The 27784-nt window shown below is 37.7% G+C and overlaps 1 protein-coding gene and 1 pseudogene across 1 annotated transcript; one reads left to right on the forward strand and one right to left on the reverse strand.

Moving 5' to 3' along the window:
• Window positions 1–8271: 8271 nt before the first annotated feature.
• LOC133851473 (monolignol oxidoreductase AtBBE-like 15) lies at window positions 8272–8854 on the reverse strand (annotated as a pseudogene).
• Window positions 8855–10762: 1908 nt separating this feature from the next.
• Window positions 10763–27695, forward strand: LOC133851891 (DEAD-box ATP-dependent RNA helicase 36). The gene is made up of 6 exons (XM_062288515.1): window positions 10763–12179; window positions 13113–13435; window positions 17010–17213; window positions 17298–17379; window positions 25467–25565; window positions 27222–27695. Exons 1-6 carry the CDS (start codon window positions 11574–11576, stop codon window positions 27378–27380), a joined length of 1473 nt encoding a protein of 490 aa, XP_062144499.1. The 5' UTR covers window positions 10763–11573; the 3' UTR covers window positions 27381–27695.
• Window positions 27696–27784: the final 89 nt, after the last annotated feature.

Raw genomic sequence — 27784 nt, forward strand, 5'->3', positions numbered from 1 at the left:
CGGTCAAATCCCACAGCTGAGTGTTTAAATTTTAACCGACTTTGACCTAAAAACTTTGTTTTCTTCCTCTCTATATAAGCACCACTACCATCACATACCTCAATTTCCAGAGTCTTAGGAAAAAAAAACAATATTTTATTTGTTTTTTAAGAGGGTTTTCATTGATCTTGAGCATAAACGGATACAAACCTCCTCAAAGTTTCTTCACCATTCAAATAAGAAAAAGCCTACATCAACTAGAGTTAGGGGTTAAAGCGAACGAGGTTTGTTCGTAAAAATGATTTATAAAAAAGAAGTACAAAAGATTCAGAGACACTGTGTAAGGAGGTGAACACATCATTTGTCATGGTTATTAATTGGGTCTTGAGAGTTACAAAAATTTTGTAAGTAAGATTAATATATAGTACAAATCTCCTATAATGAATACTTTTGGGATAAAAAAAAAAGTTATTCAAAAGATTTATACATAATTATCAAAATATTTGTGTGAATTTTCTTTTATGTTTGCTTTGATCTTGGTATTAATATACGTAGTGTTTGGATTGAAATTAATAATCTTGATGCTCTGAAATGTGTGATAAAATTTAGAATTTTCTAAACCGTTCGTTAAACTTGGGGTATAAATCAAAATTTCCAAATTGGATTTGAAATTTTTTCTCCAATTCAATTTATTACACCGTCATGCGTTCTTAGAATAATTAAAGTCAATTAAAATCCAACTGATTCAATTCGACACGTGTACATGGGGGCCAAGCCACGATGAACGCACAGCGTCAAATTCGTGGCCGAGTTTTTGCCACGTCATGGAATCTCTCGTGGGTGTCAGCATCTGGACTTCAAAGTGTAAAATGATGACACTTGTCATATCAAGATTGGGCCTCACCGCAAAGCAAAGAACTCGTAGCTCATCGCCTTCATTCTTGAACTTTCCCATGCTCGACTTAAAATCTACGAATAATTGAAAAAGGTTGGCTCACTTTTTGCTGTTAAGGACTATTCATTGCATGAGCCATGAGGATATTAATTGTGGATTGAGATTTTTTTGTTATTATTTGTCCATTAATTCTCTTGTTAATGCATTTCTTAATTGGCTCTTAAATTCCACTCACGTTCGTTAAGGCTTCTTTTTTTTTTGACTAATTTAAGACCACTTATTGGTGCCTGTGTTTTCTACTCTTGCTTAAAGTAAGCCATATCAGTTCACATTTGGTCAGGATGGAAGGTACAAGAGATAAGCAGAAGCTCTTCGAATTCTTATCCAACAGAAGGAAATAATATGCATACACAAATTGGAATAGAACTATGATGCCAATTTGCTAAGGACATTATGGTCTTTGTAAGGGCTACAGCCTATGAAGCAAACTCCATTCTCCGCTTCTTCGTAACTGTTGGTCCGTTTAATTTGCGGAATAAGTTATTGAAATGGAATTGAATAGCTATTCCATTACAATAGCTATTCATATGAATAACTGTTTTTATGAATAGCTGTTAAAAATGGGAGGAATAACTATTCCTCTAAAAAATAGGAAGAATCGTTATTTCTAAGGGAATAGACAACCTTTTAAAATATTTATTTTTCTTTAATTCTTTACAACTAAACTTTTAAAAACAAAAAATAGAAAATAAATTAAAAATTGGTTAGATTTGTGGGTGGCTAACCACCCCAATCGGTGGCCGGCCACCCACAGCAAACCCCAGGGGTGGTTGCACCACCCTCAATATAGATCAGGCCATCCTCGAATCCCTCTGGAGGTGGTTGCAACAACCCGCAATGCTTGTCAAGAGTGGTCTAGGCCACCCCCATACTTGTCGGGGGTGACCACACCACCCCGAGGTTCACTTTGGGTGGTTGGTCACCCATAGATTGAACATTTTGTTATTATTATTTTTTTTAAAAAAAAATAATAATAAAATCAAGTTTTTTAGAAAAATAATAAATTATGTGGGTTTTTTTAATAATTTTAGTTCAATTCCAATTGTAATATATGTGTTGTCACCAAACGAAAGAATTGAAATAATTAATCCATTCAATTATTCTTCATTCCCAGTAATAACTATTCATTTTCATAATAGAATACACATTCCGCGTATCAAACGAGACCTTCAATATATTGTAGAGTTTAAGAATTCAAATTACAATTGAAGCCTATCAATTAGTTACAGTTAAAAACTATTACCTAGTTGTAGTTGAAGCTTATTTGTATTATTCTCATCTATCTTAATTTTTCTATAAATATAAATAGGAGTATGTTATATTGTAAATTTGAAGGGTATGATTGTAAAATGTAATCCTTTGAGCTTTATTTTATAGACATATGTCATAGATCGAACTACATAATTCTTTATGTCTTTATTTTTTCTGCTTTATATTTATTTGTCCAATATTGCATTATATTTTCTTTCATTAATTAACAAATACAGTGCTTGGTCGGGCCAAAATGTAGCAATTATGTTAATGTATTTTCTGACAACACCACAAGATTAAGGACATTTAGAACGGCATTCAAGATTTTGGGTTCATAATATTAATTGATATGTTCCAAGAAATTTTGGCAGATAATCCGACAATAAGGTGCTACGGGTACATTAATTATTAGCATGTTGATAAAATTATTTTCAAAGTTGACTTTGGGTGGAGATGTTTGGAGTTTGAATTTAGAGATTTTGTCAATTTTAATAGAATTTGCAAAGTTGAAAACGTTAATTTGGGCATTAATATATTTAGGGTCTGTTTGGGTTTGCGATTTTAAAAAGTGAGATTGTAAATAACGATTTTAAAATGTGCGATTTGAAAAAAATGATTTTTAAAAATGCAGTTAAGCGTTTGACAAAATCGCAGTTTAACCTTTAAAATCGCGAATTTAACTTTAAAATTCTGCGTTTTCAAAAAAGCACCATCTTATCTATGATTTGAAAAGACGGATTTTTTGCTTTTTCAAATAGCAATTTTTAAAAACGCAGTTCCAAACGATTTATGCTTTGCGATTTGGTTTAAAATCGCACTTATTGTTTACGAAATCGCAATCCCAAACGCACCCTTAATAAATATGATTTTGATTATTGAAAGGTCAAGAGGGAGATTTATGTTATTAAAAATGGCGTCTGTCTGCAAGCAAGAAATTACTAAGATGAATTTATGCTTAGGCGAAAGGTTTTTAATGTCCCTAAGGGGTAGCTCAATTGGCTAGAGATCACGTCTTATGAAGCGGAGGTCACTAGCTAGTTCAAATTCTCCCTCCCCCTCTTGTGTGGACATGTAAAAAAAAAATAATAAATAAAGGTTTTTAATTATTACGTGGGAATGATTTGATACCCCATCTACTCAATAAAAGTATTAAGTTAATTTTTGGAATTACTTTATAAATTTATGATAAATGAGCTAAAATGAATTTTTAATCTTGGTCTAAGCTTATTAAGTTGTTAAAGCACTAGTAGCAGATATTCTATAAGTAATTCCCTTTCTTAAATATAGGAAAATTTTGAAAAAAGTCACAAAAAATTACCTACATCAATTTTCCTATATTTTGCCTAAACCCTTTGGTAGCTACAGTGCTACTTAATGAATTATATAATGATAAAAATAACAAAAAATAGGAAAGTAAGAAAAAGAATAAATAAATAATATTTAATTGATATAAGAAAATTTATTATTAAACATTTTTTTTATAGGAAATTTTTTTTATAGGGAAGTAAAAAATAATTTTGTTCCTTAAATTTAGGAAAAATTGTTGAATATCTGCTTCTAGTGCTTTAGATTTGATATTAGACCGAGTGGGGATAAATTTTAGAAGTTGAGATAATTGGGGTTTACCTATTAATCCAAGTCAGTAAAAAGATAAAAATGATATTAATGTTTTTTTAATAACAACACAAAAATAATTTTATAAATTTGAAAAAAAAAAATGAAAAAAAGAAAAAAGAAAAATGAAAACTAAAAATTTAAACAAGCTTTATGGGCCGCTGAGCAGAGGAATCGGTAAAACCTTAGAGCCTGTTTGGCAACCTGTTTTGGAAACAGTTTTCTGTTTCCAAAACAACAAAACATGTTTTATAACCATAATGAGGCGTTTGGCTACTTGTTTTAAAAACAAAATCACAGAAAACAAAAATCAGAAGAAACACGAAAACTGGAAACAAGTTCAATCTGTTTTCAGAAACAGGTTTCATATTTTTTATCGGAACCGAACAAAACACGCGGAAACTTTGTGAGAAACCGTTTTCTTTTAAGTGCACAGTACTCCTATAGTCTTCAAGGTCGGCCGTTCGACTCTTTTCAGCTCCGCTTTCATTTTCTTTCGTTTTAACGAAGTCACAGAACGCACCTTCTCTTTTGTTTGACAGAAGTCACAAAACCCACCTCCCTATTCTTCATCTTCGTCGCACAGTCAGGCCAAGAACCAGACCAAGAGGAGTGGGTGACGCACGGTGGAGGAGAGCTGGTGCATTTCAACTAGAAGGCTCTACGGTGGGCTCACGGCTGGGAGAGACCAAAGCTAGGTGAGATTCTGTTTTCTTTCTTCTCTATGATTTTGGTATATACCCAATTGATTTATAGTTAATAAAGTTATTTTGGGGATTTATTGTGATTTGGCCGATTGGGTTGAGGTGGATTCCGGTTCCTCCTCAACACCTTGTGAGATTTAGGTTTGACTAGTTGGTTGAAGAAGCTCTAACCGAATGGGTGTTTAAAGGAAAATGTTGTGGTTTGTCTATGATTTTTATTTGTCCCCTGTTTCAGTTGGAGGGGACGTAATTGAATTAAGCGTTTGATTTGGGGATTTTTGGGTGTTGATTTTCGATGGTAAGGGCCGGTTATGGCTTGATCGATTGTTGTTTTGCTGTTTGAGATTTTGGGTTTCTTGGTTGGTTATGTAGCAGAAGTAGTGAGGGTTGATGAGCTTCCTGTTCAGATTTTCTGGATGGCCGAATGGGTGTGCATAGTTGCTGGGTGTTGTATATTTTGGTAGCTTGATTGTGTTGTGGCTGAATGAGGCTAAGGATCGGAACAAAGGAAACTTCGTTAGAATTTGGTTGGGTTGACCGGTTGAGTGGGGGGGAAGGGCTATTTACTTGGTTGTTTTAAGTTGTATTTGATTGTACCGTGACACTTGAGGAGTAGGCAGTTTAGTGTGTACTGTTTCTATACATAGATTCAATGTACTGTCTTATGAGGTACTGAAGCATCAGAATTAGTTTTCATTTTTTATTTTTAGCATACAATGTTGGCGAGAATGATGATAGGTAGTAAAACTATGATTAGTTTTGGGAACATTATGTTCAGTTACGAGTATCTTTTTAGTCATTTTAGCCCTTTGCTTGGATGGAATATTGCACCATTGCAAAACAATGTGTTAGACAAACTCATCTTTCTAGTCCATCTATTCTTGCCCTCAGTTAAGGATGGTATTACTTGCAGGCATGCACTACCTCTGGCACAAGATGGCTGATACCAGGCCTTCTGCAGCTGGAGGAGAGACATTTAACTTAGTTAGCTGAAAGCAACAAATGTCCTTATCAAAGTCCTTGAAAAATTTACGTGGAAACTTTTCTTCTTAGAGCTCCTAGGGTTTCAGTTAAGAAGAAGTTCAAAAGTTAAAATTTATTGTGGAAAATTTATTCAAGGTCTTTGCCATTCTCTACTCAGGCTTAATTTCATCTGGCTTGATTCTCTACTAGTCAGTTGAGATCCATTTGGATGGACGTGCTTGACTTTTAAGAATGGCCTTGCTATATTTCTTTCCAGATGGATGAATTTTCGCTAGGTTGTGATTCCGACTTCCTTGACTGATGCAACTTATAATTGTGAATCATGAAATTCATTGTCGTGTTATGTCTTGGCATGAGATATATATGAAGTTTGTTAAAATAGTTTCTTTTAGCTATTGATATGATAAGCATTTATATAACTGCATATTGTGGTTTTCTTGTTCTCTTTCTAGGGTGAGTGGGTCCTGGTTGTTGTGGATGATTGGATTCCATGTGAAGCGCCTGGTAAACCCGCATTTGCCACCAGCAGGAAGGGCAATGAGCTCTGGGTCTTTATATTGGAGAAGGCATACACCAATTTCATATTATTATGCAGAAGAATTTTCCACAACAACTACACATGTGGCTTGTGTACGTCATCACATTAATTCAAACTCTTCAAAAGTTATCTCCTCAAGACTTATCAACACAAGCACTGAAGATAAAGATAAAGAGGAAGATAGCATAAGATGTCATTTTATCTCTGCAATTGCAGTAATTGTATATATCAAAGCTCTCTCGATTCTATTGTTAACACTTATCAAATACTCTGTAATTATCTATTTATACTAGGTAAAAATGCAATAGAAAATTCATTCTGCCAAAATCTAATTCAATTTATTGATTACTACTATCTCAATTTGTGTACTACTGTATGTATGTTGGTGTAATACAAAGAATCATTTTTATTTATTTTTTGTCTTTTTTTATCCTCCTAAAGTTTATGTAGCTTTTAAAATTATAATTGGATTAAAATTCAAAAGTGATTCATCCCAAAGTCAATGGTGATTTTGAAAGTAACATCAACTTTAAGAGGATCACAAGAAGAAGAAAAAAAATGGTCCCTAGCATATTACTTCTATAAAAAGAAGACAAATCTAATGACTAAATTTAACAAAATTCTGTTTGGAAATCACTCAATAAATGGAAAAACAAAAAATTGAAAACAAAAAATATATAGAAAGGCCAAACAGTTTTCTATTTTCTTCTTAAATGAAAACTGTTTTGAAAACAATTGTCCAAACGCCTTAGGTACTGTTTTCTGTTTTCAAAACTATTTTTGAAAAGAGTTTACCAAACACTTTTTTAAAGAAAAAACAACAGAAAACAATTTTTTGTTTTTGTTCTCGAAAACAATTCTCAAACACAAAAACAGAAACCGGTTTACCAAACGAGCTCTTACTAGCCTCGTTAGTTTGGATATATATAACCTTAATGGGTTTTCAGGAAGTATCCCAGTCTTCCCATAGGTCTTGTTTATGAGTTTTGGAAAGTTAACAGAATATGGAAGCCCATTCAAACAATTCCACCTTCCTTGTCCATTTCAACCGCTCTCACTTTGCTTGAATTTGAAGAACAAGGGCTCGTTTGGCAAACTGGTTTTTGTTTTTGTGTTTGAAATTTGTTTCCAAAAATAAAAAGGTTAAATACGATTCATCCCTTGAAATTATCGGCCATTTTCAATTTGATTATCAAAATTTAAAAAATTACAATGTACCCCCTCAAGGTTTTAAAAATTTTCAATTTAAGCACTTTATCTGGTCTGACTGTCAAACCAGACATAATTTTGACCACTTCAAAACGACGTCGTTTTGCCTTTTTAGGGACACCCAATAAAAAGCCGACACGTGTTCATTAAAAATAAAAAATTAAAAAATTTAATAAAAATAAAACAATTTTATTTTTTATTTATTTTTTTAAAAAAAAAAGGGAAAGAAAATACTAAGGGGGTGGCAGCACACCACCCCCCCGACAACCTCTGGGGGTGGCCGCGGCCTCCCCCAGGGGCTGCGGATGGCCGCGCACCACCCCCGGCAACCGCGGCTACCCCCAGTGGTAGTCGGGGGTGGCCAAGCCACCCCTAAAGTTTTTTTTTAAAAAAAAAAAAAAAAATTCAAATATTTTTAAAAATTTGTAATTTACCTCCACAAAGTTTCTAAAATTGTTAATTCACCCCTAAAAGGGAAAAACAACGTCGTTTTGGAGTGGTCAAAATTCTGTATGGTTTGACTGTCAAACTAGATGGAGTGCCTTAATTGAAATTTTTTGAAATTTTTGGGGGGTACATTGCAATTTTTTAAACTTTGGTAACCAAATTGAAAATGACTGATAACTTTCAGGGGGGTGAATTGTATTTAACCCAAAATAAAATAAAAAAATGGGAAAAATACAAAAAAGCTCCCCAAACTACCATCGATTCTCCGGATGGCACCCTAAACTACCAAAGCTTGGATTCCGGCCCCCCAAATTACCTGACGCTTGTATTTTGACCCCATCCGTCAGCTTGAGCCGTCTAAATGGATGAAAATGAATCACATGCCGTGCACGTGACTTAACATTACACAAACTCTCCAAAATGCCCTTCCCTTCAGATACGTGGCTTCATATACGTGACTTAATAGTGCACGTTAGGCAGACCATTTCAGCTCTAGCTTGGTGACAAACTCTACAAATAGGATAATATTTGTTATAGATTTATCTTCCACCAAAAACACACAACAAAAAAAAAAAACATGAGATAGAAATAGAGAGGTGTGTTGTAGTGAAGACTTTCACTGTACGTGTGGAAGAGGTGGGATGCTCTGTTCATGCCTGAAGAAGTTATCTGGATCAACTTTAGTCTTCACTCTCACCAGTCTGTTGAAGTTATTCTTGAAGTACTTGCTGCCCCAAAAGCTTGCCTTTACGAAGCTGGCGTTCTTGTTCTTGTTCATCCCCAGATCAAGATCCCTGTAATTCACGTACGCTTCCCTCGAATGCCCCGAAACATAAGGACCCATGTAACGGTAAAGGCTCCTGATCCAGTTCATATGCGGCTCTGCATTCTCCTTCGGATCTTGCCACAAGCTTAGCCACTGGATTTTGAACAACGTTCCGTTTCTTTGAAATAGTTCTTGAACAGGGATTTCTGTTGGAGAAGAACTTCAGGGGCTGTTCCACTTGTGTATCCGGCAATGTAGAGCACGGATTTAATCCAGCTCGTTTCTTTACAATCTTTTCGCGTCAAACCCAATTCTGGAAAGCTTTTTTGCATAACTTGGAGGAGACTGTCAGCACCGCCAAGAAACAGAGCATTATAAGAAGTTGTTACTGTTCTTCCACCACCCATGAGATCTGCAGCTCCAGAAAAACCCAGGGTAATGATGGCCGGCCATCTGGAACACCGGCACAAAAGAGAGAGAGATAGAGAGGATCTGGATCCCAGTTTCACTCCATCCTCTATGAAATGAGGATGCTTAAGCTGGCCATTCCGAGAGAGGTAGTAAACGACGGGAACTTTTTGCTCACTTTGGTTCAAACCATATTTTGTTTCTCTCAGGACTGGTCTCTCTCTCTTGCCATTGCCTTGGCTTGCACATCACTATTGTTCCTCTTGAATCTGGTGCAAGCTCCATTACCGGAATCCTACTTCGGGAGCCCCGAGTCAGACGATAGTCTGATTTCCGTACAGATCGTGTGGTTGATCCTCGTCCTCCTCTGCAAACTCGACGGCAAAGCCGAGCACCACAAGGATGTGGCACTCAGGTTCCTCACATTTTTGCAAAAATAGCAGTAAGCACAAAATACAAAAGGCTGAAAAAAGCAGGAGGAAAAGCAAGCCATAAGAAGGAGAAAGAGCGAGAAAGTCGGGGAGGCTTTCACGGTCTTCTTGCCAGAGTTGGGAGTTGCCGAAGTTGGGACGTCAAACGCGTTTTAGTGCATAAAAGCTCCACTTTCTCTTATCTCTTCACCCATCAGGACATAGAAGGAAGCCAGAAAAAGTCACTCACTCTCCCTCTCTTTGTTTGTTACGGTTTTGTAGTAAAACAGAGCATGCGTGCCATCGAAGAAGATGAATGACATTTCCGTAATTTCTGCCCCTAAATCACTCTCACACGTGTTTTTTTGAAGTATGGGCAATCCAGTAATTTCAATGTTAAAATGAAGGGCATTTTCGAATTTTTTTTGTACTTAAGAGTCACGTGCACGGCACATGACTAATTTACATCCATATAAACAGCACAAACTAACGGATGGGGCCAAAATACAAGTGTCTGGTAATTTGATGGGCCGGAATCCAAGCTTTGGTAGTTTGGGGTGCCATCCGGAGAATCGATGGTAGTTTGGGGGGCTTTTTTGTATTTTTCCCTAAAAAAATTGTTTTATTTATTTTTTGGTTAAATACAATTCACCCCCCTGAAGTTATCAGTCATTTTCAATTTGGCTACCAAAGTTTAAAAAATTGCAATGTACCCTCCAAAAATTTCAATTAAGGCACTCCGTCTGGTTTGACCGTCAAACCATACAGAATTTTGACCACTCCAAAACGATGTTATTTTTCCCTTTTAGGGGTGAATTAACAATTTTAGAAACTTTGTGGGGGTAAATTACAATTTTTTAAAAATATTTGATTTTTTTTTTTTTAAAAAAAAAAAACTTTAGGGGTGGCTTGGCCACCCTCGGCCAACTGGAGTAATGCTACCTAAAATTTTCTTTTTTAATAAAAATTTCAAAGATTTAAGCAATGATATTTTTGTAAATTTCATTAAATCCCAACCAATGCCTAAATCCTTACAATATTTTTATTCCTTAAATAAAATGAGGAGTATTTTAAGAATTTTGACACGCCTCTATTAGGATTTAATGAAAAATTCGAACTGAAAGTCGAAATTGAAAAAAATGATACACTAAATTGACACTTTTTAAAATTTAAGAGTACGATTATAAAAATGATGATAGATTAAGGGTGATAAGTAAAATTTTCCCTTATAAATATATACGAGTCAAACTTTAACAAGCGAGTTGAGCTTTATACTAATATATTTGTTAATATTAACTGAGTCAAACTGAATTTATAAGAGCTTGTATCGGTTAACAATCGAGCCTAATTTTATGTTACGGACAATCCAATAGTAATCGAATCACACACGAGTTAAATTTGAATAAATCGAACCCGAATTTGAATAATAAGGATGCTCTAACTCTAACAAGTAAATCTGTAAATGAGGGGCGTATAACTAAATCCGGAGTAGCGAATACGCGGCCGTATTCCGAACGGAGGTCTTCCCGTGGGCCCGCCCATTAGACGATGGTCCTCGTTTGAGCGCACCCTAGGTTTTAGACGAAGTAGCCTACTCTCAAATACAAAGAACAAAAAAAGGGGTTAGACGACGAAGTAGTTGCAGAGACTCCTAGACAGACACGGCGGTAGAGAAACGAAGAAGCAAAGAATCGCCTTTCAATTCAATTTATATAATTATATGTAAAAGAAAGAAAAAAAAAATTAGAGAGAGAAGGAGAATTGTGGAATCAAGAGCAATTTCCAGTGATTCTTGAGATTCTACTTTTAATTATTGTTGATTTATGATGATTTTGGTTGGTTGTTCATGGCCGGCTGTTCTTAGCCGGTTGCGGTGTTGATTTGATAATGGGTGATGATTTTGGTTGGTTGTCTCGCTCAGTCCCGTCGCTCTGTCTCGCTTGGCTCTCTTGCTCCGTCATCTCTCTCCCGCTCCCCTCTCTCCCTGTGAAGCTCAAGGCATTTCGTTCGGGAATGCGTTTCTTCTAGAATTTGTGAAAAGTGTGATGAGGGAGAGAGAGTATTTGTTTCATTATTTTATTCGTTAAGAGGTGAACAGTGAATAGGCAACATTTGCGTAACTGTTGGAAGAGGCTATTCTACAGACTCTACACCCTTATTTCTTTCCCCTCACACGCTTGTGCCACCTCACCGTAAAGCCCTTTGAGAGAGAAACTTCACAACATCATAAACCCCTTCGAACCACCGCCTCTGTGGGCTTGTTTGGCAAGGGAGCCCGCCGCCAACAACAACGTCAACAACAGCGCCGATGGATCAAGATGTTTTAGTTGATAAAGACTTCCCCTTGTTTTCCAGACCTCCCAAACGCTTCAAACCGACTGCTGCAACCACGACCGTCGCCCAAAACTTTGAGGCGAAAACCCCGCATGTCGAAAAAGCAACAAACCTTGACCATGATACTACAACTACCACCACATTCGCTGCTCTTGGCCTTGCTGAGTGGGTAGTGCGGACCTGCAAAGAGCTAGCAATGCACAAACCCACACCAGTGCAATCCCACTGCATACCAAAGATCCTTGCAGGCCGTAATGTGCTCGGCGTTGCACAGACAGGGAGTGGAAAGACTGCCGCTTTTGCGTTGCCTATGCTTCACCGACTTGCTGAATACCCTTTTGGGATCTTTGCACTTGTGGTGACTCCAACTCGGGAGCTGGCGTTCCAGATGGCCGAGCAATTTAGGGCGCTTGGCTCGTGCTTGAATTTGCGGTGTGCAGTGGTGGTTGGAGGAATGGACATGTTGAGCCAGAAGCAGAGTTTGACAAGGAGGCCACATGTGGTTATTGCAACACCGGGGAGGATCAAGGTCTTGCTGGAAGATAATCTTGATATTCCTCCTTTGTTCTCCAATACTAAGGTATTCATGTGTTTTTCTTTTTTCTTCTAAATTTTTCTTATTTTTTGGTTCGGTTATTCTCAACTCGAAATCCTAATCCTAAATAAACTCCATGGATCTTTTTTAAGTAATTGGGATTGGCCAAATAACTGTATTAATTACTCTAATTTGTTTTATGGTGAAAAAGCAGCATGATTCTATCCAATAACAGAAAATTTCTTATTGTTGTGTTTGGAAGAATTTGCTAAATTTGACGGGTTAGGAGGTTAGGACACTGATGCGTGTTAAAAGATAAAAAGATCAAGATGTATAGTATTTTGTAATTATGTGGAATTATTGGGGAATTGTCCTTGTATTTGGGCATTGGGGCATCTTGAAACTCAAGCGTTCATTCATTTGTGTTGAAAACCAGGATTTGTCTTTGAACTTCTTTTAGAACATTTGATTTAGAGATGATAATTGTTATTTTTCTCATGTTGACTATGAAAGAAAGGGTAAGCAGATGTACTAAGTATCTTTAGTAAGAATGAAGTGGTGAAACCATGGACACAAAAGAAAACAGTAATATCAGTTGTAACATCATTGAGTTGCTTGGTCCACCAAAATGGGCTGCTGTTCTTCGCAAATTCTGCTTAAATCACAGGTAAAAGAGAGTTAATGCAAAGAGGATGGGAATAAAAGTTAAAAATATTTATTTGCGGTGATACTGCCTACTATACTCTGAGTTGGGGTGGAGTCAGGAGAATTGGAGGACGGATTTATAGATTTTTCGGGCTAGCTTTCCGTAGAAAAAAAAGACTTATTAGCTTCATTCATTCTTTTTTCCTAAGGTATAAAAGCTCTACTCGCAGAATTTACTGGATTCCATGTGCATTTAGGCTAGAGCATGAACTTCTCCTTCCTTCATTTATTTCATGAACTACTGACATTTATGTTCTTTTTGTTTCATTTCAGTTCTTGGTTTTGGATGAAGCAGATAGAGTTTTGGATGTTGGCTTTGAAGAGGAATTGAGAGTGGTGTTCCAGTGTTTGCCAAAAAATCGACAAACTCTATTATTTTCCGCAACAATGACGAGTGAGCTAGAAACATTGCTTGAGCTTTCTTCTAATAAGGCATACTTCTATGAGGAATATGAAGGCTTTAAGACTGTTGACACTCTTAAGCAGCAGTATATACCCATCCCCAAATATAAGAAGGAGCTTTATCTATATCACATTTTGTCTAAACTGGAGGATTTTGGTGTTCGGTCTGCCATCATATTTGTCTCCACCTGCAGGTATTATTTCCTTGAACAATAAAGTCTGACTTCTTGGAACTGTGGTTTGAGATTTGAATGTAGTTTCTTAATTTTAATTTGGATCATATCATATGTTGTTCCTTGGTATGTGCTACATGCTCTTTTGAGCTATTATTTTTGATGACTCACCCATTGACATATTTTGTTTGCAATCCTTGGTGCTATTGGCATTGCCACTCTCTCTCTCTCTCTCTCTCTCTAAATCTTTCCCTATTTGTATATATAAGCGCAATGTCTTGAACCTTCAATATGAATATATGCATATTTACTGAATCTCCCAGTATACTTTTAAGGTGTTTTTTTTTTTAATAAGTAATCGAAAAATATCATTAAAAGTGTAAGGCGCATCCTGGTACAAAGGAAGTATGCAAGAGAAAACACCGAACTAGTAGGAGCAAAAAGAAACAAGGAAATCACGATAACTAATAACCAAAGGAGATATTTCTCTTACTTATAAAAAAAACTAAAGGAGAAACAATAGTAGTTGTCCAAAGATACAGAGTATTGAATAATAAAGATTTAATTTTCTCAAAAGTTCTCTTATAGTCTTCAAAACTTTTGTTGTTAATTTTCTCAGAGTATTGAAGGCACTATCTTCCACACAACAACATTCCGAGTGCTACCGACAGTCCATCAACAAACATACATGTCGACTACTTGTCTAAGCATAGCCCAAGACAACCAAAACCAATTTAAGAAAACATTCCATATGGCAAAAGCAACCTCACAATGGAGAAGAAGATGGTTCACGGACTCCGCATTTATTTTACACATACAACACCTATTGACCACAATGACGTGCTACTTCTTGAGGTTGTCCATGGTAAGGATTTTCCCTAGGGCCACTAACTAAGCAAAAAAGGTCGCTCTCAAAAGAACCTTAGTCCGCCAAACACTCTTCTAAGGAAAACGAAAGCCAACATTACAACCCACGACATTGTAGAAGGATTTTAACAACAAACAACCTCTTTTGGAGGGGACCCACCACAGTTTGTATTCACTTTTCCGTTTCACTCTAACTAAATACAACACCCGAAAGAACGAGGTAAAGACATCCACCTCTCAATTATGAACCGCTTTAGCAAAGCTCATGTTCCACTAAATGGAACCATCTGAAAGCTCTAAGTGAGCCGCAATAGAAGCATCCTTTGCATAGGCAGTATCATATATAACTAGAAAGGCTTCCTAAAGGACCATATTTCCACACCACAAATCATGCGAGAATCAAACTTTGGAACCATCTCTCACTTCAAATCTGTTATGACTTGAAAACTTTTCCCAATCCTGCTTAATATTCTTCCATAACCCCACTCTACGCCCTTAAAGGCTCATTAGAACACCACCCACACCACGAACTACCAAATTTAGAGTCCACTATCACTCTTCACCAAGCCTCTCTCTTAAGTCCACAGCGCCAAATCCATTTTCCTAAGAGAGCATGAACATGAGCAAGTTCCGAATCCCCAACTCTCCATCAAAGATCGGTGAACAAACCTTGGATTAGCTTACTAGGTGATATTTGAACTCTTCATCTAGCCCACCTCACTTTTACGGTATTCTAATACTTATAATGTATCCTTGATCAAAACTTGCTTTCTGTAGCAGCCAATAGAGAAAGAAAAAAAAAAAGAAAAAAGAAGAAGAGTAAAGATTATGATTTGCATTATGTGTATGTATATCTGCATGTATGTTCATAAAAAATCTTCAGGTATATGGTCCAAATAAATGAGACTTTAATAATACATTCCTACTTTGACGAAAGCGAAAGTAGGTTTCCTGGTTCATTTTTCCCTAGTTGTCAAAAGCTTCAGGCTTTGAAGTTGTTAACCCCTTGTATTAAAGCACTGATTGTTTGAGTTGCACGGTGTATTCTATATAGTCGACTTGTGGATGACGTGGCTTCATAGAAGTTGAAGCCTTCTCATGCAGATTCATGCCCTGATTTTTATGGTCTGATATGAGCTGTACTTTCAAGTCATGTTGAACCTACCCTAAAAGTTTGCAAGTGGTTGTGGTTTATATTTGAAGCAATTTTCTTGAGAGGTAGCAGCTTTGACACATCCGGAAAATTCAGTCTGGTGCAGTCGTTCTATATGCAATGATCTGCAACCATTTCCATGAAGCAATTTTCCTGGGGAGGTGGTGACATTTTAATTTCCCAGAAATGCAATCTGATCCCATGAGTTGCATCTGTAGTCTTTCAAAAATGCAATGAAGTGAACCGTTTCCACTTTCCATATAATAGTGCACTATTTAAGAAGACTATTCAACAACAATCGCTAAATAAGTAAAGCTTTATGTTTGTGCCTCTGCACTATATACATTTAAAAATCAGCTCCTGCTGTAAATAGGTTAGAGAACCAATTATACCAGTAATTTCGTATACAATAGGTAATTGGCCACTTTGTTTTAGACTCTGCTTTGTACTGAAATAGTGTTTGACATTGAACCCTGATCTGAATGTAAATGATATACACTTCCGCAGTCTAGTTGTCTGCTAAGACAAGATAAGGCCTCCTTACCTCCCTCCCCCATGGCAAACAGAATATTAGAAGAAAGAAAGATTATTATTATTATTATTTTTTTAAAAAAAAAAGAAAAGAAAAGAAAAAAGGAAATTTATGCATCCTATGGCGGCAGATATTTAGCAAAATACTATTCGACATTCAGTTTCACTGCTTGTTTAACTATCCTTTCTTAACGTACATGTCTTTATATGATATATACCATTTACACTTTGAATAATTGAGTATAATTGGGTGGACATACATGAAGGTTTTCCTAGTCATCCTATTTTTCTCTGGTTCACCTTGTCCATTAAGAACTACGATGTTTCTGCAAGCAATAATTCCTTACCTGTTTGTTAGATAGAAGTGTTAGCCAGTCACCTATTGCTCGAACTTCCGGCTAGATCAAGTTTGATTGACAAAGCATTGTGCCAAACTTAGAGGCCTGTTGCTCTATATTGCAATTTGTTATTGGCTAATTTTGATATTCAGCTCTGGAATTTTTTAGCTGTTTTCACACTTGTGGCCTTCATTACAACTTCTTTTGTTTATTCTTTTTCCATGACTTTTATTCACTCATCATAGTGTGCACTTGAATTTTTTTACCTATTGTCAACCAGGAAATCATTCAAAACATCATAGCCATATCTTTTTCGGATTATGATATGCTTGTTGCCTCAATGTGTCTTCGCGATGCAAAGTTGTCCACAGCCAAATTTTAGAATGCAATTTTTTTTGTGCGCTTCCAATATAGCTTCCATTATCAAAGTTTGTGAATAGTAATAAAATTTGATTGGTATATCCACCATCAAATACCTCTCTTAAATATTGGAGTTTTTATGAGTCATGTCATTTTATATCATGCCTGTGGAGATTTAAAGTCCATAGTCATTCTACTATCCCATTGGCTATAGATACTTCCCTTGGTCTTTTTGGCTTTATCATGAGTGTTTTATTCTTAATAACGTATTTAAGATTCCAAAATCTGCATTGATCGCTCATCCATAATGTGAAATTTTGTTCTTCATCGTAAAAATTGTGTGCAGAACTTGTCACCGTTTGAGTTTATTAATGGAAGAGCTTGATCAGGAAGCAGCAGCACTGCATTCTTTTAAATCTCAGTCTCTAAGGCTTTCTGCCCTTCATCAATTCAAATCTGGACAAGTTCCTGTATTGCTTGCGACTGATGTTGCCGGTCGTGGTTTGGATATCCCTATTGTTGATCTTGTCGTTAACTACGATATTCCAAGGTTACATCTCTTGACCAATTTTAGTTTTTATCAGTTTCCTATAAGGACATATGTGCAATGGATTTAACTGCCAGCTAACTGCAGGTCTGCAAGAGACTATATTCATCGTGTAGGGCGTACTGCAAGAGCAGGCAGAGGAGGGCTGGCTCTGAGCTTTGTCTATCCGGTACGTGCTGAACAATTTTTTATTTTTTTTATAAGAAAGTTTTATTAAAAAAGCGTAAGGAACAGCCAAAGCAGCCCACAAAAAGAAAAAGAAAAGAAAAGGAAAAAAACCCAAAACGAACCCTCAAAAACCAAACACCCTCAAACCCGAACCCTCAAGAAGCATTCCCCGCTACCGCATGTGAACCTTCCCTTTCCTATGTTGAGTGGACGCACTTGCATCACCGTAGTTGATGAAGCTTACCAAATTCAAAATCTCCCTCCTGCCTTTGGACTTCGGGAGCACAACCTTAATTTCCCGAAGAAAGTCCTCTTCAAAGGCATCCAGAATCACCAATGATGGATCCTCATCCTCAGCACTATCCACCTTACAATTCAATGCCATGCTGGGAGGAAGAACACCCAAAAGGTAAAGGGAATCTCCAGCCTCCCCATCCCAAATCTCATTACCCTGTTCCCACACAACTACCTTCCCAGACGGATCAAAACTTACTGCTGAGATTGGGACAAACCATTCACCCTGAATTCATTGCCCTTTTCAAAGATAGGAATGACGCAACCACTCAAGGGGGAGGGAAGCCCTATCGCCCCATCTTCCTTGACATCCAGAGTCGATGACAACATGACCGACTCTAAAAGCGAGGAATGAGTAGAAACTTTCACAGCCAGGCTTGGGTTGAGAAACCCCCTCCGAAGGAAGCCTTTCTTCGAAATATACGGCTTAACAATATCCTTCACGGAATCTGTCACTCTCACAAAATCCTTCACTAGAAGCATTGCAGTTGCTTCCTCAACTGTAAAACTGACATGCAACCTCATTATTGCCACAGATTTTGCTAATAAATCCTCATCCAACTACACTGATCGACCTTCCCTTGCCTTCCGGTTGTATTTTTGAAATGGCTTTGATATTGGTGACACAGAAAAATAAGAACGAAGCTTCTTACCCAACTCAGCCTCCCCTGAAAAAGAAGCCTGTGAAGGGGCGAAGATGGGCTGAGAAGATCCCTCGGGTTTGAGCTGAGGGGTCAAACAGGCACCACCAGAGGTGCTTGGCAAAGGGGCAGAGGTACCAAAAGAACCAAACCCAACAACAGAGCTTACCGGAGCTAGAGGAGCATCCAGTGACATCGAAGACAACATCTTAGGTGTCGGCAAGGGGGGAAAGGCGAACCGTGAAGATGCAGACAACCGCTGGATCAGAAACACACCCATCCCCGGAAGTCAACAAAGCCAAATCCACCCCAAAAACAGCCGTTGGAGTCGTCTCTGGCTGATAAGAACTCCCATGGGCCACCGTTGGACGTAGAAAACACTTCGCATAAACAAGACTTGCTTTAGGGTCCGACATAGGACTCGTAACCTTAGAGACTTCCACTGTCTGATTCATCTCTTTGAATTGGGTTTAGGCTTGAACTGGCCCAAATGAAACCCTTTAATCTTATGGCCCAGACCGAACCCAACAAATCGACCCAACAACCCGGTCCACAACTAAGTTGAGCCTGACGAAGCAACTTACTCCACGTACGCAAATTCAAACGTGAATTTGTCATCCTTGCAGGGCCTGCCAAGCCAACAGAGGGACCAACTTTGAGATTCTTCTTACCCAACGGACGTAACAGCTTCTCCTTGACCATCAAATCAAGTGGAGGTATCTCCAACACAGAGCAATCCATCGCCGATCTCAAAATCTCACAATCTACTGACCTCACCACTGAGAAGATATCAATAGCACAGGACTTTGCCAACGAAGCCCACAACCTGGAATGGCATAATGGCTTTGACCGCACCACTTCCGCATACGATGATGGAAAACCACCCATGATGGGCATCACCGTCACATTAGGGCACGAGTCCGACCTCACCACCTCCGCAAACGAAGGCCCTGTCCTATTCAAAACCATTCCCAGCCTTGGCCCCTCCTCCTTCCCACCCTTCTTCGCCGAAAACGAAGACCCACTCCCACACCCACTGTAGTAAAAAGGAAGTCTTTTGCCTTTCTTATTTCACCGGCAAATTTGTGCCATCCCCACCCTCCACGACCCTGAGGGATCAAAAGAATCCCTCTCCGTCCGCCCGCCATCCCATAAGCTGCCGCCTCTAAAAACCGGCCGTCTTTGTTCCCACATCTACGCACGATCAGAACCTTCGTCCCCTCCCTGAAAGATTTGACAAACTCTTTATCTCCAGGGAAACCTAAAAGAACCTCTCCACCGTCGACGCTAGCCAAACGGTGCATTGGTTGCTCAGGAGGACCTCACTGAAGAAGCCTTTCCTCTTTTCTTCCACCCGCAGCATCGACGCCCCATCCAAGAACGAGAGCACAAAAGATTTCGACTCTACTAAAAAAAGCCGTTTTATGTTCACTCTCTCTCTTCCAAAAGCTCTCGTCTCCTTAGAATAAGAGCCCCCTCTCTCTTTGCGCTAGCAGTGGCCCGTGTAGGCGCGTCCCACTAGATCTCAGCCGTGGTCCTCCTTATCTCATGGAGAGCTGATTTCAGGTGAGCATTGAATGTATATGGAATTCTATGTCTCTTGGATCACCATTTGATCCTGCATAAATGCTGGAGAGGATCTTATGTAAAATCTAAATAGCAAAATTTATGTTGTGAAGGATTTTTCTTTTTTCCAATGAATGCTTATTATCCAATATGTCACTTTGTATTCGGCATGTTTTCTTGTTTGTCTTACCATATATGGAACCTGTGCTGCTACAACTTACATGCGTGCAATAATAAAAGTATCACTAATACGCAATTAGCTAATATCCTCTTTTTTCCCTTTCTTTTTCCCTCTATTAAGTGTGTGGCCTTTTGTGTATACCTTGAGTACTTGGGTTGAACCCCCTTCAGTGCTTCTTTATAAATTTATTATATATAAACTTCAGCAGATGGTACACTTTGCATTTTTCTGGGAAAAAAAGAGAAGATATTTTAATTCAATTGAGGATAGAGCTTAATTTGACATCTTCAGAAGGTTCTGTCACTACTATTTTAAAGTAGGGCTAAGAATTGGGTTGGCCCAACCGACTAACCCAAACCAATGGGGTTCGGTTGGGTTTTTCCCATACCCCGTTAGTCGGCCAGGTTGGGCAGGGCCAATTCCGATCCTGTTGGGTTGGGGGTATGGTGTTGAAAAGCCCGACATAACCGACTCGACACAATATTATATATAATTTCTTATAATAAGGTTTTTAAAGTTTTTTTTTTTTTTTTTGGGTCTTTTAACCTAACCTAACCTAACTCAATAAACACCATTTCATTTCGTTTACCCTTTCATCACGTGTTTCTTCTCTCCGCTCTTCTCCCCTTTGCTGGTTGCTGCCTCCATCTTCTTTGTCCATGACCTAAGCACTGGATCTTTTAAAGGTTTTTTGGTCTTTTACCTTGGCTTGACTTCTGCACCGAGGAGTAGACACTAAAGGTGTAGGATGCGCTACAGCTGCGTTGTATCCATATGCTCACCACAATGCCTATCCATCTCATTCTCAACCTCTCCATCTCTCTGCATTTCTCTCTCTTGCGCTTGCTTCGATTGTTGGTAATGATAAGATGTACTTAATAAAGGGTGGGAGAGTAACTTTGATAAAAAGCACTTTATCTAATCTGTCTGCCTATTTCATGTCCCTTTTTCCCCTTCCAGTAAGTTTGGCCAATTACCTTGAAAAGTTGCAGCATAGTTTTTTGTGGGGTGAAATGGGTGAAGAGTTCAAATTTAGCTTGGTTAGCTTGATTAAGGTATGCACTCTGATATCTAAAGAAGGGCTAGGGGTTTGTAATTTACTTGTGTTCAACTGGGCTCTTATGGGAAGTTGTGGCGTTACGTTCATGAGAGAAAGGCCTTATGGAGGGTGGTTGTGAATTCCAAATATGATAGTGCTTGGGGTGGGTGGTGTTCCAATGAGGTTCATGGCTCGTATGGGGTGGGGCTCTAGAAGAATATTAGGAGGGTCTGGATGGTAGCTTTCTAGCCACGCTAAATTTGAGATAGGGGCTGGCTCCAAAATTCGATTCTGGCATGATGTTTGGCGTGGGGATCAAGCTCTCAAGACATCTTTTCCAGACTTGTTTATAATTATTGCCCGCTTAAAGGATGCTGTTATGGCGGACCATTTGGAACTTTGCCTCCCATAAGTGGAATGTTATTTTTCTCAAAACGGCACATCATTGGAAGATAGATCTCATTACCTCTCTCTTCATTTTGTTGTATTCCATTAGAGTGAGACGGGGTGATGATGACAGACTTTGTTAGACTCCTTCCAGGAGAGGGCTGTTTGACGTTAGATCCTATTATAATGTTCTTGTTGCCCATGATAATACTCCCTTTCATTGGAGAAGTATTTGGTGGAACAAGGCTCCCTTGAGAGTGACTTTCTTCGCTTGGTCAGCCGCCTTAGGGGCTACGAAGACATATTTTTTGTAATGTGGTAGTTAGAGGGGGTGAATGTACTCTTTCCTTCTATTTAATATTAACATATTTTCAATGATAAAAATACCAAAGAGATTTTTTGGTTACCTAGACAGGAGATGAGGGTGTTTGAAGGTATATATAATGGGTAAGCTTCCAACTGAAGCTTGAGTCCTCATTGTAAAGGACATAACCGGATGCATGTATTCCAATTTCCAGGCAGTGATTGTATCTTACTTATGATTAGCTGCCACTTAAAACATGGTAGCTAACCTTGAATCTCACTTATGATTATTCTCCTAAATAGAATTTACATTTAAGGACTTCTATTACATTTTCTAACAAGGTCTCACTCACCACAGTTAAGATGCACAGGACACTGAAATGCACAAGACTCTCATTAGATGCAATAGAGTCTATGTGACCATTAATTTGGCGATGTGTCTCTGTTTTGCCACCTGCATTCCTGTCTTTATGGCTTCCAACTCCTGTTTGAGTAATGAGTATTGTTGCAGGAGAAGTGGCCCAAGAATAATTAAATAACAGATTTTCCCCAATGGTTGGTTAAAAGCAATCTCAACCTAGTTATAGAACCATCAACATTGAGGGCCAGATAAATACATACATTTTTTGTAATTATTATTATTATTTTTTTTTTATAAGTAGTACTGATGTAGGACAAAGGTGTGATACTAAATCTGAAGTATATACTGGACAAAGGCGAGAATTTTTGTGTAGATATTGGATAAGCTTCCAACTAAAGTTTGAGTCCCATGTAAAAGACAGAACTAGATACATATAATCCAGTTAGTGATTTAAATATAATTTTTGCTTAGTTGCCCCTTTAAAAAATGGTAGCCCCACTGAAAAGAAATAGGACAAAGGGGCACAATCTTTCAAAAAATTCAAAAAGAAGAAGAAGAGAACAATATAATTTAATTCTTGGGTATTTAGAACCTATTTGAGGGATGAGAGGTTTAGGGGTTTTAATGCTTAGGGGTTTTGGGTTTTTGTGAGTAGTTCATGAAATGGAGGAGCAAAATCGGATTTAATCTTGACTTGTATTTGAAGAAGAAGAAGATAGATCTAGGCATAACACCTAATTTTCCCTATGGCACTTGGGAGAGATTTTGCATCAAGTTAGGTGTACCAGGGTTACTCTGTAAACTGGATAGCGCATTGTATCTCTTCGGTGCGTTTCTCGGTCTTGGTGAATGGCACCCCTTCTGGTTTCTTCAGCAGCTCTCGTGGTCTTAGACAGGGTGATCCTCTGTTGCCTCTATTGTTTGTCATTGTGATGGAGGCCCTCAGTAAGTTATTCTATATTAATGTTCAAAGGGGCTTCCTCTCTGGCTTCTCTGTGGGCTCTGGCAGCAATGGAGTGATTAACATTTCTCATATGTTATTCGCAGACGATAATTTAGTGTTCTGCGGGCTAATTCTGACCATCTCCTCTATCTTCGTATGTTATTACTGTCCTTTGAAGCTATTTCAGGTTTGAAGATTAACTTGGATAAGTCAGTATTGGTTCCTGTGGGTCATGTGGATAATATGGATGATTTGGCTGGCATCTTGGGCTGTGGAGTTTCTTCTCTTCCTTTAAAGTACCTTGGACTTCCGTTGGAGGCCCCTTTTAAGGCTAAGTCCAGCTGGGATGAGGTAGTTGATAAGATTGAGAGGCGGCTGGCTAGCTGGAAGCGGTTGTATTTGTCAAAGGGTGGTAGGGTTACCCTTATAAAAAGCACTCTCTCTAACCTTCCTACGTACTTTCTTTCTCTATTTCCTATTCCCTCCAGTGTTGCTAATCGTATAGAGAAGTTGCATCGAGATTTCTTGTGGAGTGGCATAGGTGAAGAATTTAAATTTCATCTGGTTAATTGGTCGAAGGTTTGTTCTCCTATTTCAAATGGCAGTTTGGGCATCCGAAATCTAAGGATTTTCAATAAGGCTTTTTTAGGGAAGTGGTTGTGGCGTTATGCCCATGAGAGAGGAGCTTGGTGGAAATCTGTTGTGGATGCAAAGTACGGTTCTACTTGGGCTGGTTGGTGTTCTTTACACCCCCTTGGGTCACACGGAGTGGGGCTTTGGAAGAATATTAGGAAGGGATGGAGTTTGCTTTGCAGCCATACCAGAGTTATTCTGGGAAATGGATCTAGGATTCGCTTTTGGGACGATATGTGGTGTGGTGAGGTGCTCCTTAAGGAAGCTTTTCCTGTTTTGTATGACATAGCGCGTGATAAGGATGCACATGTTGCAGACCATTTGGTTGTGGTGAGCGGGTCCTATCAATGGGATGTTAGCTTCTTTCGAGCGGCCCACGACTGGGAGGTGGATGTATTGGCCTCTTTTTTCTCTTTGTTGTACTCTACTAGAGTGGATTGTGATGGGGATGACCAGCTCTGGTGGTCTCCTTCCCATAAAGGGATATTTGATGTTAGATCTTTCTATAAGGCTCTTGCTTGCAAAGAGGCTATTCATTTTCCTTGGAAAAGTATTTAGCGGACCAAGGTTCCTTTGAAAGTGGCTTTCTTTGCTTGGACGGCAGCGCAAGGGAAGATCCTCACCTTGGACAATCTCAGAAAGAAGGGTGTTGTTGTGATTGATAGATGTTGTATGTGCAAATTGAATGGGGAGTCGGTGGACCACCTTCTTCTTCATTGCGAGGTTGCATGTGCTCTATGGAATGCCATATTTAGTCGCTTCAGTTTGTCTTGGGTTATGCCTCTTCGGGTGGTAGATTTATTCGCTTGCTGGTGGACGGGTGGTCGCTTTAGGAGTGCGATCGTGTGGAAGATGGTCCCTTGTTGCCTTTTGTGGTGTTTGTGGAGGGAACGTAATGATAGACAGTTCGAGGACAAAGAAAGAACTATTGAGGAACTCATTTCCTTTTTCTTTCATTCTTTGTACTTTTGGTCGGCTGCGTACCTCGCACCTTTAGTGTTTAGTTTTAATGATTTCCTTGTTATGTTTTCTTCTTCCTCTTGATGCCCTTCTTGTATACTTCCTGTGTACTTGATTGCGCTCTACGCTTTTTAATGATATTTCTCTTACTTATCAAAAACTAAATAATTATTAAAACAGACAAATAATACTGAACCAAAATAGGACCTTAAGTGATGAAAAGTACAAACCATGTCCAGAAAATAACCAATGAGCTTTAGCTCAATTGGTACTTCCTCCCTTTGTAGCAAGGTGGAGGTTGAGGTCGTAGGTTCATACCCCACCAAGTGTGTAACTTACCAGTAAAAAAAAATATGCAAATTATGGAGTAGCCTTAATTCCTGACTCAAAATAGAACTGGTTTTAAAACTGCCTTTGTGCACATACGCATACATCTTATTTGTCTTTGACTGACAGTTCTTTTGAAGTATATAGTGACTCTGTACTATTATCTTGTTCCTTAAATCTTAATGGTGTTTCTCACTGCTGCCATAAAATCATATGAATGTTCTTTCAAAAATTGAGTATTATAAAACTCGATTACTTATAAAAAAAAAAAAAAAAAAATTATAAAAATTGAGAATGATAAAACTAGGTATGTAGCCATTTGAAAATAATTCTTCTTCTCTCTCTCTCTCTCTCTCTCCCTCTCCCTCCCTCCCTCTCTCAGCTAGTGTAGAACCTAATAGGTATATACTCAGTTCTCTTGTTTTGCTTACCGTTAATGTTTGGGATTTGCAGAATGAAGTTGTTCTCGTTCATGAAATAGAAGCTGTTCTTGGAAAACAGTTGGAAAAGTTTGAGTGTAAAGAGAATGAAGTGCTTTCTAATATTACAAAGGTAAGGTCTACTGGAACATTTTTTGGTGAAACTACTAGATTAATAATGGCATTCTCACATTAGAAATAGATTGCTCCTCTTTCAGTTAATTTTTTGGAGCTTTTAGTAAGTGACATTTACATGATGATTTGCTTATATTACTTTTCGTTGGCAATACGATTTGAAAATTGAAGAAGAGCTTGCAAGATCTGAGAAGTATTAGTTCTTCCAATTTGTGACTATCTCACATCTCCAATTCACATCCGTTCAGTTACAAATAAATAGATGATGGATGCCAAAGATTGTTTCATTTTGTTTATATCAGTATTCAACTTCACTGAAAGCGTTGGACTTGTGGTCAATCAGATAGATGTCATTTTATAACTTCATGACTGTCATTTAGTCATATAATACCTAGAAACTTGTTTGAGGGTTATGCATGATCAGTCTCCGAAGTGCATTAGAGCGGATAGTCAAATGGCTAGATGTAGGATTCAAAAGTAGCATTCAAAGGCTTAGTGAGGTATGGTATTGCTATCTATTTAAAATAGAAATAACAGTATTAAAGTAAAGATAAGACCTACCATTTGCTGAAAAAGACCAATAAGGCCTATGTCTAAATTTTCTATCCAAATAAGTCGATCAATAATAAAATATTTTGTGCCAAAATTATCCTTCTTTTACACATACTATACTCTTAAATCGTTTTTTTATTCCATTTATAATAATTCCCATATTCATTCAATGCTTTAACCATGTACAAATTCCTAATAAGTCAATTACTTAAAAAAAAAAAAAAAAAAAAAAAAAAAAAAGGTATAAAAAACAACATATTGACCGACTTGATATCACCAACACCGTTATAAGTTAAGTACACCGAAAGATATTAATTGCATTTTGGAAGTAATAATTATGTGTACTCTGATGGAATAAATGACATATACTGAATATGCATGTGCAATATCAAAGCATGCAGAAAAGAAAGGAGAAAAAAATATATTACTTATGCCTTAATGTTTCTTAACAAGCCAATTCTCAATTCATGGTACAAAAGATTTATTCGAGGATGATTGAACTAGTTTAGAAAGAAATATGAAAATATTCCTTATTGGTCTTGTAAAATATAAAACCTTACTCGTCTTGTAAAGATACTTTCACTCACTTGCAAATTTTCAACAATTAGGAAATTGAATCCCATTTGGTTACCAGGCTTCTGCAAAGTGCTTGCAATCTTTCGAGATACTTTGTTTGCCAGTGATGTTGTTGTACACAGCATTTGTATTAATTGATTTTATTCTATTTATACTAATCTGGTTTATCTTTTATTTTCAATGACGAGCACATAGATTGCTTTTCTCTTGCTCTTAACACACCCAATCTGGCAATTTTTTTTCTGACATGTCTGAACAAATCCCGAAATGTGAACATTTTCACTGCTGAAATGAGAAACAAATCTGGTTTGTCTTTTATTTCTGCCAAGTCTGAAAACACATGTATGTATATATACACACGCACGGCTATATTATTTCAGATTAGTGGCATGTATCCAGTATGTCTAAGCTATTATAGCTTTGTTACTTTGACATCTTATTCATGGATGGGAAGTTTCTTTGTTTATCAATATCAAAGTATAGATAATATTTCATTGTGCTTATGCATTTCAACCTTAATATACAGGTTTCGAATGCCGGATGTGTGGCAAATATGAACATGATGGATGATGGCTTTGAGGAGAAAGCAAAAGAACGCAAAAAACAGAAATTGAGAACCCTAGCAGAGAAAGGATTATTGAAGAAAAGGAGTAAAAAGAGAAAAGGAGATAGATCTGCTAAATAGGTTGATAATTGTGGTTCATCTTTGTATTTCTCATTCTCTTATATACTTATCAAAAAAAAAAAAAAATTCTCATTCTCTTATATCACTGAGTGACAACTTATTCGGATGTGAATCAAATGATGGAAGTGCTCTTAAAAAAAAGAAAAGAATCAAATGGTGGAAGTTTTAATTATGCATCACACTGTTAGGCCTATGAATGTTTATGGATCTCATATAGCTAGTGGTTATCTATTTTCAGATATTTGATTCTAACCCATATAAATGGCAAAGGTGTTTAAAGTTTGTGATAATGAAAAATAGATCAAATCCAGTCAAGTATGGTGTATCTTTAATTTAGGGTGTGCATATAATTGATAACTTACTGAACATCACTCATTAGAACATAGTTTTTCTCCAAATTAGAT

This window comes from Alnus glutinosa, chromosome 12 (genome assembly GCF_958979055.1).
Source record: "Alnus glutinosa chromosome 12, dhAlnGlut1.1, whole genome shotgun sequence".
NCBI lineage: Eukaryota > Viridiplantae > Streptophyta > Magnoliopsida > Fagales > Betulaceae > Alnus > Alnus glutinosa.

Coding starts and splice junctions, on each gene's coding strand:
- LOC133851891 (XM_062288515.1), top strand. CDS start 11,574: ATGGATCAAGATGTTTTAGTTGATAAAGACTTCCCCTTGTTTTCCAGA. Junction 12,180..13,112: donor CTTTGTTCTCCAATACTAAG/GTATTCATGTGT, acceptor GTTTCATTTCAG/TTCTTGGTTTTGGATGAAGC. Junction 13,436..17,009: donor ATATTTGTCTCCACCTGCAG/GTATTATTTCCT, acceptor AATTGTGTGCAG/AACTTGTCACCGTTTGAGTT.